General features: G+C 40.1%; 1 protein-coding gene across 2 annotated transcripts; it reads right to left on the bottom strand.

Moving 5' to 3' along the window:
- Positions 1-582: 582 nt before the first annotated feature.
- On the bottom strand, positions 583-14360 carry ercc6l2 (excision repair cross-complementation group 6-like 2). 2 transcript variants are annotated; one of them, XM_026186535.1, is made up of 22 exons: positions 14342-14360; positions 13694-13984; positions 12928-13355; positions 12694-12810; positions 12325-12518; positions 12037-12130; positions 11778-11845; positions 11434-11538; positions 10226-10433; positions 9941-10081; positions 9441-9557; positions 9236-9355; positions 9086-9157; positions 7290-7435; positions 7103-7198; positions 6816-6915; positions 6542-6694; positions 5810-5890; positions 3907-4873; positions 3674-3828; positions 3039-3196; positions 583-1798 (listed from the first exon to the last, which is right to left on the bottom strand). In XM_026186535.1, exons 2-22 carry the CDS (start codon positions 13719-13721, stop codon positions 634-636), a joined length of 4713 nt encoding a protein of 1570 aa, XP_026042320.1. In that variant the 5' UTR covers positions 13722-13984; positions 14342-14360; the 3' UTR covers positions 583-633. The 2 variants fall into 2 exon arrangements, with proteins under 2 accessions (XP_026042320.1, XP_026042321.1); XM_026186536.1 differs by lacking the exons at positions 11434-11538; positions 14342-14360 and having other exon boundaries at positions 584-1798; positions 13694-14017.
- Positions 14361-16433: the final 2073 nt, after the last annotated feature.

The following is a 16433-nucleotide window of genomic DNA, read 5'->3' on the forward strand; positions in this document are numbered from 1 at the left end:
TGACAATTATGATATCAGTCACACAAGCCTAGAAGCCAGTCGTTAACCCCTTAACAACCACTGGTTGGCAGAAAAAGAAAACGTGTAGTCCCAGATGCCAACCACCTACCAAATGAAAAGTTTAGTCATTTCACAGTTGCTGTATTTAGGAACAGCTGATCAGCCACTATACCTGTGTGATCGGCCAAAAGGGCTGACACTATGCAACCCTGCCTATGCTAAGTCCAAACCATAACCATGTTTGATGAGATCTGAGTCAGCTTCGCCCTGAAGTTCCACTTTTTGTTTCTCTGTTGGAAACAGTCCAGTGTAATGGAAATTATCTGTTGTCATCACATGATACATATATACAACTTACCACTGTGACGACAAAGTATAGTGCTTAGCCAGTGTAGAAAAAAAGAAAAAAAAGAAGAGCAGGGAAACTATTTTGATAAAAGTATATGCACGTTCAACTAAATACTTTCAAGAGTGATTACACTGAAGTTTATTTTAGTAACATACAAGAGAATTCTCTTTTTTAAAAAGTAAAAATAAAAGACAATTTAAAAGATTCAATCGTTTTAAACAAAAGAAAAGTACGAAAATTTGCAGACAAAGCTGCAAAACTGTTCACTAATACAAATTCAAATGCTATTTTTTCCACAGGAACTTGTCATTAGTTTTCCAGAGACTCTTGCTGTCCTTCTCCGCAGACACGGTTCTAGCTGCAAAGTTGGTGGTGATGCAAACTCTCTGCACTTCTTCTAAATCTGTTAATCTATTGATACTCTCCTCATTACCCTCATTCAGGATGTCCCAGAAGTCTTTGCGACTGCCCTTCGATGCCCGTGCTGTTGTTTCGACCTGGTGTGTAGTTTGGGTGTGTAAGGTTGCATCAGAGTGGGAAGTGAGTGCGGACGGTGAAGGCGTGGTAAGATTGGTGCTTACAGGTGCTACGGGTGGTGTTTTTGGGATGTGTTGAGTACTCTTGGGTTTGGGTTTTAGTAAGTCATCTAGGATCGAGGTGTCTCCTATCAGCTCTGTTAGGTAGGAGCGATTAGTGGAGATGGAAGGGGGCTGAGAATTTTCTCTCTGCTCCCTCTGCAAAGTTTCACTTATCCTCAAAGATGACTTCTGCTCCTGCTCTTTTCCTCGTGCTGTGGGTTTGGATACCATGGCGGAACTGCCATGGCTGAGGTCCGAAGAAGAAGGGGTATCTCTGTCTGTGCAGTTCAGGCGAGCAGAAGCCTCCCCAGACCCAAGACCACTGCTGCTGACTCGATCGCCGCCAAGACCACCACCAGCTATGTGGGCTCCAGAAGTAGAAACACTACCTCCCTTTGTCCGCTTGAGTCCTCTGGCACTGCAGTGCGTCTCGTCCTGCTCTTCTGACTCAGGACTTGGAACATCACTTAGAGGTTCCAGCACATTCCTTTGTGATATTCTTTGCTTTTTGCGAGGTTTTGGAGTATCGCCTTTTGAGTTTCTAGCCTTTTTTGGTGGCACAGGAGTTTTTTGCGATGTTTCAGGTTTAGTTCTGAAATTCTTTTGAGTGAATGTCAAATTTTTTGTGGCTTTTGAAGCATCCTTTTGTGGATTTTTGATCTCCGAGTTAGCAGCTAAGGGGGAGGCTTGTGCTGAAACAGGTTGTGGGAAGTTGTTTTTGACCGTATCAGCCAACTCAGGGAGGTTCAGTGAAGTGTAATACTGGTGAAGCAAGGCCAGCCTCTGGGTTGAATCTTTGCTCAGAATTTCAACAGCAAACTGGTGGACTGTGGGAAATTTGAATTTTTCTGCCATTTCCTCCAGCTGTTGCCTGCAAAAAAAAGAAAGAAAAGAAAAGGGGCGATAATGAAGGAAGAAAGTGCAAAAAACCCATCTAAAAATAGAAAATTGTGTTAGATACTGAAGATGACAGGATATTTTAACAACTAATGGTTTCTCCTAACCTCTATTCACAAATGCACAGTAAGATCAAGGCTAGAATCTGGCATCTGTGACCATAAAATGCCTTAAAATCTCAAATAATACCTCTTCAAAAAGCCACAAGGCCTATACTATTAACCACATATTGAGTGAGGCCTAACTAATTATAAACATCCCATATTCATGCTCATATCCAGAAAGCAGTGTAGTGTGTAGTATTTTTCATTAGCTCCTAGGCACCTATTAAAACTCTGCTCTAACAATTATTGGGGACAGAAATACCTCCGTGGTGGTAAAGCAGAATTATAGTGGTGTTACTAGCATTTGTGGCTTTTACTGAAAAAACAAAACAAAACAAAACAATACAATAAAAGTAGGAGCAGTATAACCTGATGCGCATGTGGATTTTAATCATTAAACACCAAGGTTAACTGAGGCGATAGCAATATAAGTAGTGTGTATTTGCTTCCTGGTGAGCCTCCAGGCAGGGATACAGCCCTCGGGGAGTGAGACTGGAGCCACGAACAGTGTCTGTGTGTCTGCGTTTGAGTATTTAGAAAGGGGTGGGGGTGATGCAGCAGAACAGAATCGTGTATTTGAATGCTCTGCATGTGAACGTGTGCTAATACTTGTTAGGATATGTGTGTGTACGTATCAGAGTGAGTTTGGAAGTCCTAAGGCGATCATTTTGGTTAGTCCCAGGAGGGCTGCGGTTGTGAAGGGGAAAACTCCTGCACTGTTGGGCATGGTCATAACTGGGTAATCTTTGGCACGATGCTGGGAAATAGGTGGAAGGAAAAGCTCAGAGGTGGTCCCTCACTAAATACACATACACAATTACTGAGGCCCAGGTGGGGCACTCAACACTATATCTCCGGTAGGTTTTGGCCTCATTCCTCACTGCTAGAAATTGTTCTTTCTTTTCCTTTCCTCCCCATTACTCCTCTAGCCAACCTTCCTCTCACTTATTATCCTACTTTTTTCCTCCCATATCAGAATTTTTTTTACTCTTCTGTTGCAGTTTTTCCCCTACACCTTCATCACCTCTCCCTCTTTTACCCCCCGGCCTCTCTTATCATCATGTGATTTTTCTGCCTTAAAATAAGTTAAACTCTTTTACAATTCACTACCTGCGTATGGCTTTGGGAGTCTCGCCAAAGATGAAGGTGTTGTGTTTGGTGTGATGCACACTCTTGGTGGTAAAGGTGACTGGATGATCCAAACTGAGCTCTTGCAGCCTCATAGTGGAATGACACGGCTCACTGTCTGGCAAGCTCTCCGCCAAGCTCTGGCACAATCAAACAAGAGTAAAGTTTCAGAGAAATATTGATCCACTCTCTGTCAAGTTACCTAACAACAACATAGTTTATAGTCATTACCAGTGGACCAGATTTGCAGGCATGAAAGAGCATGTAAAAATGAAGTACTGTGCTGCAATTAATGGACAGTCTTAAGTCACTGGTCCTAAAAGTCCTATAATTACGCTATATCATAATGAACAGCATTTATTTACCCCATAGTTCTACTCTTTTTAAAATTAATTTCACTGATCAACTCGGTTTCAAATCAGCACAAACTGCCCAACAGTAATCTACAAGTATCACTCCCATGTAACAGAAAAAAAAAGTGTTTTATAAACTGGGTGAAATGATCCTTTAACTTGCCATCAACACAGGGTTAAAGGTATGACGCTTGACTGAGGGCTCTATATCATACTATGTGAAGAATCAATGGACCAGATCAGTGTTTGACCTCTTGTTTGTACCTCTTGGGTTCCTAGAAGGTGATTGGCCGGGAGCTGCGAGTACATTTTGCGTTCAAACACGTCCCGTACAGCAGCTCGACTGATTAGCTCTTCTGCTTTGCTGCCACCCACAATGCGCTGGTTAGAGTGGGTGTACACCACCTCCTGTACACCTCCTTGAAATGAAAAAAAAAGTCCATCAGAATTGGTACAATTTTGTTATTAAAAGTGTTTAAAGTAGCACTGGAACTAACCTAGCATGCAGTCAATAGTTCCATTCTTTTCTTTAGATGCCAGGGTTGTCTGACTTTTCAAAGTTGTAAATGAAACAGCCTTCGGCATCAAAGCTTCCTTCTCTGTTGTGCCCGTCACAGGTCTTTGCCCAAGTTTTTGCAATTTAACTCTGGATCTCTCCATGTGTGGACTTACATGTTCCTCCTCTGAAGATGAGAATGTCTCTATATCTTCTGTGTATTTTGATCTTCTTTTATCCCTTTCACTTGCACTTTGCCTCCTTTTACTGCAGTCTGTCCTTCCTCCCCCCTTCTCTGCTCCATCATGTAAATATAAAGTATCCTTTTTGGACCACGACTTTGCCTCTAAGTCGAAGTCTTCAGATTCATCTGAGTAACCACCAAACTTGTGTTTTTGGCGAAATGTAGTTTTGAGTTTATTAACTTTATTTTTTTCTACTTTAGAGTTTTTATTGCCATCTTCATCCACAGTAATTATTTCACGTATCTGCCGTTTCAGACCCGTGTCACCGTCTTGTCTCCCATTATCTCCATTATCTCTTAACTTTCTGTCTGAATTGCAGGATGTGTCCCTGGTTTCTGTTCCCAAATGGACACCGACATTTCCTGTGATGGAGGTCGACGTGTCTTCCCTTTTTTCCTCCTCAGGATCTTCCTCAAAGCAGCTTCCTTCACCTTCTGGACTCGTTTGTCCTTCTAGCGCTGGTGCTTCTTTGACTCTTTCAAAGAGTTTGGAGAAACCGTGCTGTTGGAGACTCATTCGACCAGGACCTGTTGTAGCACTCCTGCTCCTATTGCAATCATCTGTACTGAGGTTTGAGGCCTTTCTCTTGACCCCCTGCTCCCTCTCATCCTCTTCACTGCTGAAGTCCAGCACCCCTGTGGAGACGTTTGATGCATCGCTGTTCTCCTTCACTGGTTTATCATTTGGTACATGGACTTTTGTAGGTGAAGAACCTCCAGCTTGCTAAAACAGTAGACACAAGGTAGAAACAGACTGAGAAAGAAAGGACAAGCAGGGCAGGCAATACATTTCTCTTATTAGTTGCATCTTGTTGTAAGTGAACTGTAGCTTTAGCTCAAAAATCCACCTGTATCACCACTGAGTGACCCAATCAGGCAATCTTTCAAGTGATACAAAGCTATTTGTTAACTTTCAATAATGTGGTTTAAAGCTTCTATAATGATAAAAAGAAAAGGGTCATAACGTGTTCCAGTGTTACATGAATGAGTCTCTGGCTGCCCCCCAACTGATTCTAATTTCAATTTCATGAACTAGGTGACCCAGGTTAGCTCATATTTTTGCAGGTATCCAGGTTCTTTGAGTATGTCTGAATTCACTATAGTGTTTCAGGGTTTTCGTTATTTGTTTTTGGATTTTTTTGCAAGGAAAAAGCTGCTCTGACTGTTCTCAGTGGAGTAGTAAAAAGGACAGCATAGTGCACACTGCAGGCCTGGCTGGGAAAAGGATGATAAGGGGTACCACTGTATAAATAAATAGCTGAAAAGTGGAAGACAGACTTCATTGTGGTATGTGCCTTACATTAGCGCAAACAAGTAATGGCACCCAGCTGTTCATATGTGGTGGTGACACAACAAGAGCCTTATGCTTCAGTTTCACTAATAGAATAAAATGTTATCTGTTATCTTCCATAGCGTACTCCAGAGTCTACTGCACTTGATGTGTTTGCAAGTATTAATAGTAATTAATTGGAAGTGTGCAGTACAAGTTGGTCACTTTCACTCTCTCAGAACAGCAGCTGAGATCTGCTTAATGAGACTGTGTGGCTGGTAGACTGACGGACAGCAGGGTTCACGTGGGAATGGGAAGACAAGCGGTCTGCTTGGAAAGAATGACAGAGTCAGGGATGTTCTGAGTTTCTGAGAAGAGAAGACTACTCACGCCAGCTCCCTTTGTCTCCTCCTCCGTGTCTTTGCCTGTGTGTGTACTCATCATAACACCAGCCTCCACTTGCCCTTCTCTCTGAGAGGAATTCATCAAAACAAACATTTCAGTGAACAGCATCAACTCAGTTCTGTCACAACCATCAGCACAACAATATCTTTCACTTTTGGTATTTAGTATAACACTGTGAGAGACAGGTTAGGTCTTCTGCAGGATACCATTTTTATAACTGTACGTTTAAACATATCTTTAATTTGAAATGTAAAGGGAAATCCTATTTGGGCAATATCCTGCTTTTTAAAAACACAACAAGCAACCTAGAGTACTGTGACACTGTTGTATGTATAAATCAAGATTTCTGAATCCTGCTAACCACCCTTGCGGACGCAGCTACAGCCAATTATTTTAACAACACCTGAATTCAAAGATTAAGAGATGTAGTGCATTTATTATGCAGATGGAAATATGTACACCCAGTTTTCTCTGTGCTCTGAGATGATGAAACCAGGACAGTCATACCTACCTAGTGTAGTTTAAGTCTTGATATTGAGTTGAAAATCAAAGCAAGTGTTAAATGCCTCCAAAGGCCCAAGACAAGAAACAGTAAAAGTCATTTTGGTTTGTGAAACCCTGAATTGCGACTGTGGAAATAAATCAGTGGGATGATGTGAGTCCAGGCGGGCAGCAGCACACACAGTCAAACAGTAAAAGGTCTGTCGGCTATCTAACCTCTAAAATCTTGCGGGTGAGACAGGTCCCTTGAGTTTGCAGCCTAAATAGGTTTTTGATCCCAAACAGTTCATCCTTATGGTCACCATGCCCCCGCACTGCTTCGAAATACCGCCGGGAGCTCTCTTTGCCAACTACAGAGGAGTGCAATTGCTGGAAAATGGGAGAGAATGTGGAAATGCAGCATCTAATTTATATACTATAGCTTCATCTGTATATACAGTATTTAAATTGCAGATTACATTATGTCTATGAGTTTACAGTAGTCTGGTACCTGTTTGTAAATTTGTCGTAGGTATATGACCTCTTCCACAGTCCCCAGTGAGATCAGCCTAAGAACAGTCACATCCCTGCATTGGCCAATGCGATATGCCCTGAGGAGATGTATAAAAAGTATGATGCTTTTCAACAGCACAAAGTGGCGCAATAACACCAAACATTCCTGCCTTGACTTTGGATGCAGTATGCAACAGTTAGGAATTACCAGAATATTGTTAGGTTAGCTAAAGAGCTGCAGCAAAACACTACTATGAAATAATATCTAGTCAGGTGGCAGCCTACCTGTCAATAGCCTGAAGGTCATTGGCTGGGTTCCAGGTGGGGTCAAACAGCACCACAACATTAGCACCAACAAAGTTAAGACCAAGACCACCTGCCCTAATAGAAAATACACATATTAGTAGGTTTCAATACCAAATACTACCTAGGATAAAATTAATTGCTACAAGTGTTGGTATTTCCAACTGACATGGTGGAAACCAGGCAGAGGTTGATGTGAGAGGAGCTGTTAAAGTCTCTGACGATCTGGACTCGCTCTTTGGATTTGGTGGATCCGTCCAGTCTGCTGAAGTCCAGGCCCACAGCCATGCAGTAGCTCTCCATCACATCTAATAGCTAAAAGATTCAATACACAATAAATGACCATTTAGGAGTTTATTAATCAGTAGAGTTGTATAGAAAATAGATCCTACACGTGTAAACTGAAGCAGCATATCTAAAAATATCTGCTGGACTTCAGTCTTTACAACTTATACTTACAGATCTACAGTGAGGCTAAACACTGAGCACTACACTGGCCTGTATGGACACCATGATTAGCATTAAAGTAAAACCAAGGTCATGAAAATATGACTTCATAATCATGCTTCCTCCCTTCTGCACACTCTGCCTGCATCCCACGCCCACATCAAAAATTAAGTACTTTCAGTTATGATGTGAAGACTGAGAAAAAGAAACTTAGGCTCAAGGTTATAACTAACTAAAACTAATATAACACCTAAAAGTGAGTGTGAAAGTGCTGTAAAATTAAATGAAAACAAAACCTAACTGAGATAACACAACAATACTTAACATAAAAATATTACTTTTAGACTTAAGCCTATGTGACCGTGTATTATCAGACTGCTCTGCACTTTAATCTCACCTACACGATAATGACAACAAATCTAAAACTATTAAAAATTTAACGAGTAAACCCACTCTAAAACTAATTCCAGAATTATAGCAGACGCAGTAGCATTTCAACAGAACCTCACAAAGACACCTGATGTATTCCTGGAGAGAGTGAAATTAAACTGAACAGAAAGCAAAAACTATAATAACTGCTGATTGATATACCTGAAGCTTAAATGAGTTATACTGTATCAGGTGACTACAACCATTAGACTGCACTCTCAGTCTAATTGTCTTCACCACAAACTTATAAATAAACATGATGTAATGAGAAAACCACGTCCTCTAGACCTTTTTTTCCTATAAGCAATTCATCTAACAGAAGACGCGATTAGCAAGGTTCAGGCTGCTCCTTTGTTCAATTTTATTTTATTGGCATAGCACCAATTCACAACAACAGTTGCCTCAAAGTACTTTGTATTGTAAGGTAAAGACCCTACAATATTAGAAAAACAATTGCATAACCCCCTATAAGCAAGCACTTTGCAACAGTGGGAAGAAAAAACTCCCTGTTAACGGAAAGATTTAGAACTGGTTTCTCAGGATCACTCTGAGACAGGATGATATTTTGCAAATGAAGGAATGCAGTCCTACACGTGTGTTTAATATGCATACAGAAGGACATATCCTGGTCACAAAGAACTCCAATACTCCTCATAGTGTTACTTAAGGTCAAGTTAATGCCATCCAGAGTATCAGGTTAGACACCATGTTTCCAAGATTTTTAGGATCAAGTACAAAAACTTCAGTTTGGGATGATTTAGAAATAGGAAATTAGAGGTAATCCAGGTCTTTAAGAAATGCCAGTAATTTAACTGGTAGATTTGTATCATCTGGCTTGATGAAAAAAAATAATGCTGGGTATCATCTGCATAGCAATGAAACTGCACAGAGTGCTTTTTAATAACACTGCCTAAGGAAAATATGTATAATGTAAAACAACCCTAGAAGAAGACTCCCTATTTAAATGAACAAATTGGAATCTATCAAAATAGATACGACTCAGTATTTAATTCACTCATTGCACAACATATAAACCTGCAATCACACATCCAAAGTCACAGAAACAAAAAATGCAAACGCAGCTCTCACCTTGGTTGAGAGAGAAAAAATAAGCACTTTATCTCTCTTTTGTAGATAAAATTTGAGAAGCTTCTGCAGCACCTAAAAGAAAGCATAAACCTGTTAACCCCCTTTAGAAACTGGCAGTGAAGGGATCACGCAGCTGTTTTCGTGCTTTACCTTCATTTTTCCACTGTACATTGGGTCTGACAAGGCTTCAAATGCTTCATTTTTGCATCTATGCACAAATTCTGGAAACTTCTGGAATACCTTTGCACAAACAGCACTCACATACTTTTCCTAAAAATAAGTGGGAAAGTCATTTTAATGAACAAGATCTTGAGAGAATCGATCCAGAATCACGTGCAAAGCAACACAACTCTACCTGTTTCTTGCTGGTGCCTGGAGTAGACTGAAGGAGTGCTACATGGTTCGCAACTTTTCTCAATATGGCCAGGTAACTAAAGTACAGCTCCTTCATATGAACACCATCAGAGTTTGTCTATGATAGAAGGAAAATATTATTTAATGTAAGAGACAAAGCATCTTCTTGTTGATTTTTATACATGTGATTTTTATGCAAAAGCATAAAGTTTCCTTTCTGTTTTAATGGGATCTATTACTTAGTGTATTCTAGCAGACTATAATGAACTTTAAAACAGTTACTTAATGAAAAAAAAGATTAGGCACCTTCACAAAGACACTTTATATGAACTGCAGTTAAAATACATTGTGATATTTTGATGTGATACTTTAAAGTGGGTAAAATAAAATGTAAACAAACAAACAAAATATCCAATAAAAGTGATTTTGGTCTCAACATATAGAATCAAGTTGTGTGTCCCTGCAATTTACGAAGCACGATAGCAGAAGAGAAAAACTAACTTTATAGCAGCAGCTTCTGCGGGTGCGTCTGCTGTGACAGTCACATTTTTCTGATGACCTTAGGAGTAATGTCACATCTTCACTGCCGAGCACTGCCTGATACACTGTCTGCTGAAACTCTGTCATAGAGCAATATACCACCTTCGATGAAACAACACATACATACATATACAGAAGGGAATTAAGTCAAATAAATCTGATTGAATTAAAAAAAAATGTAATTATGAAAATGATAAAAGGACAGTAAGTGATAAAAGTGTTGGTCAGTCTGACGTCTAGTCTTACCCGGTCGTCCTTCTTGGGCAGCTGTTCTTTGATAAGAGCTTTAGTCCTTCTGAAGAACCAATGAGAAATCTTCCTCACCAGGGCTCTGACGGCCTTCCTCCCTGTAGCGAGAGCGCGTTTGGTTGCGCTGTGCCTCTGCCCTTGCTCAATTGGATCTGAAAATTTGTTCTTGAAGTGGCCTAAGCTACCAAGACAACCTGGTATAGCCCTGAAGAGAAAAGTAAACATAAATCTGAATCCCTGCATAGAAGTTAAATAAAAACATAATGCAATTCATTAAATTTAATTGAAAATGGGGCAAAGTCTACATATTAAAGTAAGATTTTTAACAGTAAGAATTAACGGTTCTTGTTAGTAAGATGGTAAGACCAGAGGCAAGCATTTGTGGAGGTGTGGGAGTGCATTAGTGTCCATCTCTGCACATTGATGGGACCATTGATGTTGAACAGTCATGGATGTTTTTCAGGGAAGGCTGAATTCAGGTGCTAAAATGGTCTAGTTAAAAATGCCTTCTTTAGGCTGCTCCTTTTAGGGGTCACCACAGTGGAGCATCTGACTACATCTCACGCTATAACTAGCATACTGCTCTCCAACACCAACCCTCTGCATGTCCTCCTTCACTTCGTCTATGAATCTTCTTTGTGGTCTTCTTCTCAACCTCCCACCTGGAAGGTCCACATTCAGCATCCTTTGACCAATATATACATTATCCCTGCTCTGGATGTTCAAAAAAATCTCAATCTTCCAACTTTGTCTCGAAACCGCTCAACCTAAGCTAAAATATCTTAACGTCTTCAGATCTGCCACCTCCAGCTGCACCTCCTGTGGGAATTAGTGGTGCTATCTCCAAATAATACAACACAGCAGGTCTTAAAACCATCTCATAAACCTTACTTTCACACTTACTGCAACATTTTGGGAACACATCACTCCGTACACTCATCTCCACTCTGCCAGCACTCACTTCTTCACTGTTATGCACTGTCCATTGCTTTGAATGGTTGATCCCAGGTATCTAAATTAATCCACGCCACTACTGCCGCTCCTTGCCTGTCTACCCTCACTACAGATTGCAATGCCATCTACAAATCTTATAGTCCACATAGACTTCTGCCTGACCTCATCTGTCAACCTGTCCATTACCATCACAAACAACAAAGAGCTCAGAGCTGATCCCTGATGTAATCCCACTTCCAGCTTGAACTCACATTTCACCAGGTTCTCGCTGTCCTCGTACATGTCCTGTACCAACCTCAGTTTTCTCTGCCACTCCTGATTTCCTCATGCAGTACCACAGTCCCTCTCTTGGCAGCCTATCATGGCCCATTAAAAACAAATTATGAAACAATAAAAACAACATAGGAGGCCAAGAAATGTTGAGCAACTGAAATCCTACAGTGGTCAAACACTTGCTGAGGGCTGTAAAAAGAAAGGGTATAGTGAAATAGCCTCCCATATCCAAACATGTTCCCGACTTGCATTGCTTTATGCCTCTCACATTTTTTAAAAGACAAGTTGTGATATAAATTTTAAGGTTGTAATTTTAACCCACCAATCCATGACACACCACAGCTCCTCCAGGTTGTTCTGTAAAATAGTTCCAGTGAGACCAATTCTGACCTGATGGAAATACAAAGTTAGCATTAGAATCCTGACTCAAAGTTGAGCTTGCTAAAAGGTTAATAAATTAATGTGTACAGCCTCAAAGACAAAGTGCATCAACACTTTCCACTATCAGTTATTTGATACTGACTCATTAGTAGTCCATACTAAATACAAGAACTCTGAAATAACAACACAAGCTCTCTAACCTTACATCTTAGCTCCTTCATGGCCTGAGTGATCTGAGAGTCTGGATTTTTTATCTTGTGGGCCTCATCCACAACCACACCAGACCAGTCAATCCTGTAGGGAAAAGGCAAAGATATAATCTAGGGCATAAATAGATAAGGCAAATTTATTTACGGCACAAAATTGATCTAAAATGCAACTAAAGTGCCTTAAAAATAAATAAAAACTAAAATGAACAATTTCTTAAGGAGCCTAATTTATAAATAGTACTAAATGTACTATACATGTTTTTTAAGCGTGGGTCTTACTTATTAAACTGATCCAGGCAGAGACGAAGAGTTTCATAGGTAGTGAGGGCAATTTCAACTCGCCCTTTCTTAATGCGGGCCAACTCCTCCTCTTTCCTCAGTCCGTGGACCACCACACACTGGAAGTGACCCCATGTGTCCAGCTCATCTTTCCAGTTATAAAGCACTGACAGTGGGGCCACAATAAGGAACACCTTAAACAGAAATGTCACAGAAATGTCAAAATTGTGACTGTGATATTCCACTGCTGTCACTTGTTGCACTTTATCAAATACATAGTGTGTGTTTTTTTTTTCTTGACAATTTTGTTAAAACACAGGTCACATTTTTATGTAAGCAAGCTTTAAAAAAAAACAAAAAACAACCTACTTTGCTGGGATTACTTTGCTCAGATGACTGCTGACTCTGCAGAAACTGGGGCCTGTTGTTTGCAATGTCCTCCCATGTGCCTGTTTTGTGCAATACAGCAGCCAGAAAACCAATGACCTAAGGTGAGATCCAACAGACGACAAGAATGAAAAGGAAGAGAGCCACAGGAAGCAAAATTAAAAACAAACACTGGCACTTTAACAGTTCTCACAAAAAAAATAACGTGCTTTGTACCTGTACAGTCTTTCCCAGGCCCATGTCATCTCCCAGGATGCAACCTCTGGAACGGATGTAGTTATTGTAAATGAACCTGATACCTTCCTGCTGGTAAGCTCTAAGGTATCTATTGATGGTATAGGGAACTCGGTCTTCATCAGCATCACTCAGCTCTAACGGGACACATAACTTGGGGTCTATCAGGCTGGTAGGAAACCAAGGTTTCTCATGCATGAAGTCCCTCAAACCAGGTCTCACAAGTTTTGAGACAGGTATGGCTTCCGCCTCTTGTTCGTCCTCTCCCACATCTTTATTAGTGTCTTTAAATATCACCCATGCTGTATCCTCATTAAGAGAGCTGGAGGTCAGTTTCTGGATAGTGGCTTCTCTCAGGACACCATGTCTTAGGTGTAGAGCCAGACAACTGTCACCTTCACGCCATTCTGCTGCAAAATCATTGTGACATTATATTTATTAATGATGTAGATGTATTAAAGAATTTCACATTAACTCCAGTCATTAAAATGACTGCAAATTTAAACTTGGGCAAATATAACACTAGCTATAACATATAACAATAATCTTCGCAAATACTCTTTAAGAAATTGGTCAAAAAAAGGAAAGAAACGTCTTTGCAGGAGGGGGTATTTACCACCAACTGCTAAAATATGGCTAATCACTAATTTGTGAATGTAAAAATGAACGTAAAAGCTACTTGATAGAAATATAAACATTATCTACGGAGAAAACAGACAGAATAGGAAGAAAAACAGAACAAAAATACCTTTTCCAACTGCAGAAGTTGAAGCCATTAGGAGGAAACAGAGGCTGCACTCTCTGATCTTCTTCCGGTAGAGGAAAAGGCACTGTAGCTTGTTAGCCTGCTAGATTAGCTCAGCCATCATATACAAAAAAGGAAAACGGTTAAATGGAGACGAAAAACCTATCTGTGTGAGTCACGTGATTCCGAGTAAGTCGCTCATACTTTCTCCTCTTCCACGCGTCCTTTATTTGGGGAAAAGGCACAACAGGCTCACAGCAGGATCAGCTCCACTGCAGGCTGCTCAGTGTTTATCTGTTTTCACAATCGATACCGCACTTTCGACAAATTTCACCGACGAATCTACATTTAATAAATGTAAATATAAAAATGTCGTTTGTGCAGCTTTGTTGATTTGATTTAAATCATTTATTAAACATTGTCTGGTTTAATGATTCGATCGATTTCATCTCTTTAACCATGCGTCTCTCTTGTGTGGAAAGTGCTGCTGAGGTTTTAATGTGCTCTATTCACGAAAAAAATGATAAAATTTAAATATCAAAATGAGATAAAACATCTCAAATCTGATTTGGAGTTAACGAAATATAATATCAACTAACAATTAACTTCATATGACATAAACAATATACAGATCGGTCACATTTGTCTCACCCTCGTAGTTCCCCGGTTTTTGGAGGTACTCTGAGCATCTCAGTGATTTTTTTTTAATTTATTCCTTTGCATTTTGCCAGGCTGACTCACATGTTGTGATCAGGGTTGATCACAACGTGTGAGTCACATTAACAGTGGAGCTGGTTGTAGATTTTCTGTAAGAACCCCCCCCAAAACAGCAGAGTTTGTACTTCCTGACAGTGATGAAAAGTTTAACCTGCCAAAGAGGATAATGATGCACTTTCTCCATCAGTGCCTGGTACCCTGCTGGCATGATCATTGACAAAAGCAGATGGTGGCATATAATATGTTCTCCTAAGACAATTGCTGCCTCCAGTTTCTACATGACCAGTACACCTGCAGTATCTGCTGGCAGCCAAAAAAACCTTGTATCCGACCCCTCTTAAATCAGATGCAGACTCTTTGTACATGTACATGCCTTCTTGAGCAGGGGGAACTTGCATACGTTGCAAATGTTTAATCCAATATAGCAGGGGTGACAAACATAAGGCCAGGCGATCAGAATCAGTCTGTAAAAGGATGCAATACAGCCCCCTGGATGGCTTTGGAAAATGTTAAGGAGGGCATAAATTTTGGACTTATTTTTTTACTGTACTGATAAAGAACTTCCCCATGGCTATTTATACTACACCAAATTAATAAATAATAGTTAAATATTTAAAAAAAAATAGAACAGTCTAATATAGAAATTTACAGTGAAACAATTACTTCTTTACACTGATGGAAAGGAGAGTTTCACTGGTCTGGACTTAAAGTAGGCTGTATGTAGCACATGATGTAAAATGAGTTTTACATCCCTGCATTACAGTATAGTGTGTTACCAGTGGTGTTGTTGGTGACTGTGGTCACGACTGCCATCAGATCATTAACAAACTCCTCCCATATAGTTTTGGGATGATCCTCGTCCTGTTATGATTATCCTCACCCTGTGAGGTACGATCTTGCCTTAAGCTCCAGACGAGGGTGATTGATGATCATTTTACATTTCCTCCACCCCTGAATATTCACATCATCCTCTGTCATCTTCTCACCAAGCTTCTTGTTAATGGTCTTGTCATTCTACCTTTAAATACTCTAGGAACAACAGTTAAGCCTGCAGTCTGAGAGCTCTAATGGGGTGATAAAAGGTCATTAAGATAAGATGGGGCCTGATTATTTAAGATCTGTTATGTGAGGAGCAGGTTTTTTAAATTAGATTTAAAATTGGATTTAACAGGCAGCCAGTGAAGAGAAGTCAATATAGGAGAAATATGCTCTCTACTTCTAGTCCCTGTCAGTAGTCATGCTGCAGAGATTCTGGATAAGCTGGAGGCTTTTCTGGGTTTTTTTTTTTTTTAGTACATCTTGATAATAGTAAATTAGAATAGTCCAGGCTAGAAGGAATAAATGCATAACTAGTTTTTCAGTGTCACGCTGACGCAGGATGATTCGATATACAGGTTGAGACCAGGAGCATCTGTGATTGATTGATTGGCTGATTGCAATCATGGCACACAGCCAATCTGTGGGAACAATAATTCTGGCTGAGTTTTAGGGATGGGACTTATTTCCCTCAATGACATGCAAATCAGTTAGTAACTTTTATGTAAAGTGTTGTTTTTTTCTGGATTTTTAGTCTCCCTCCACTAAAATCAATCTTCTTCACTCACCTTTTCACTCACTGTGCATTTATACACCACTCTGAATTGAATCATTAGTTATTATTATTCATCATTGGCTTTCTTCCACAGCATGTCAGCATGCCTCTTCCCCATACCCCCAACAGGTTACAAAAGATGGAAGCCCTTTCCTGAGTCTGGTTCTGCCAGAGGTTTCTTCCTGTTAAAGGGAGTTTTTCCTTCCCACTGTCACTCTGTATTATTGTAGGGTCTTTACCTTACAATATAAATTTCCCCAAAGTAACTATTGTTGTGATTTAGTACCTTATAAAAAAACAGAATTGAATTGAATTGTCAGCATTTTTCACAAATCTGAAAAGTCCCAAAAATCTGCCAAGAAGCCAGAAGCATTTGAATTTTGAGTGTATGTTTAATTTAGCACTGAGTGTGTCTGCTAATAATGTGCTAATAAT

This window comes from Astatotilapia calliptera, chromosome 12, assembly GCF_900246225.1.
Source record: "Astatotilapia calliptera chromosome 12, fAstCal1.2, whole genome shotgun sequence".
Lineage (NCBI taxonomy): Eukaryota > Metazoa > Chordata > Actinopteri > Cichliformes > Cichlidae > Astatotilapia > Astatotilapia calliptera.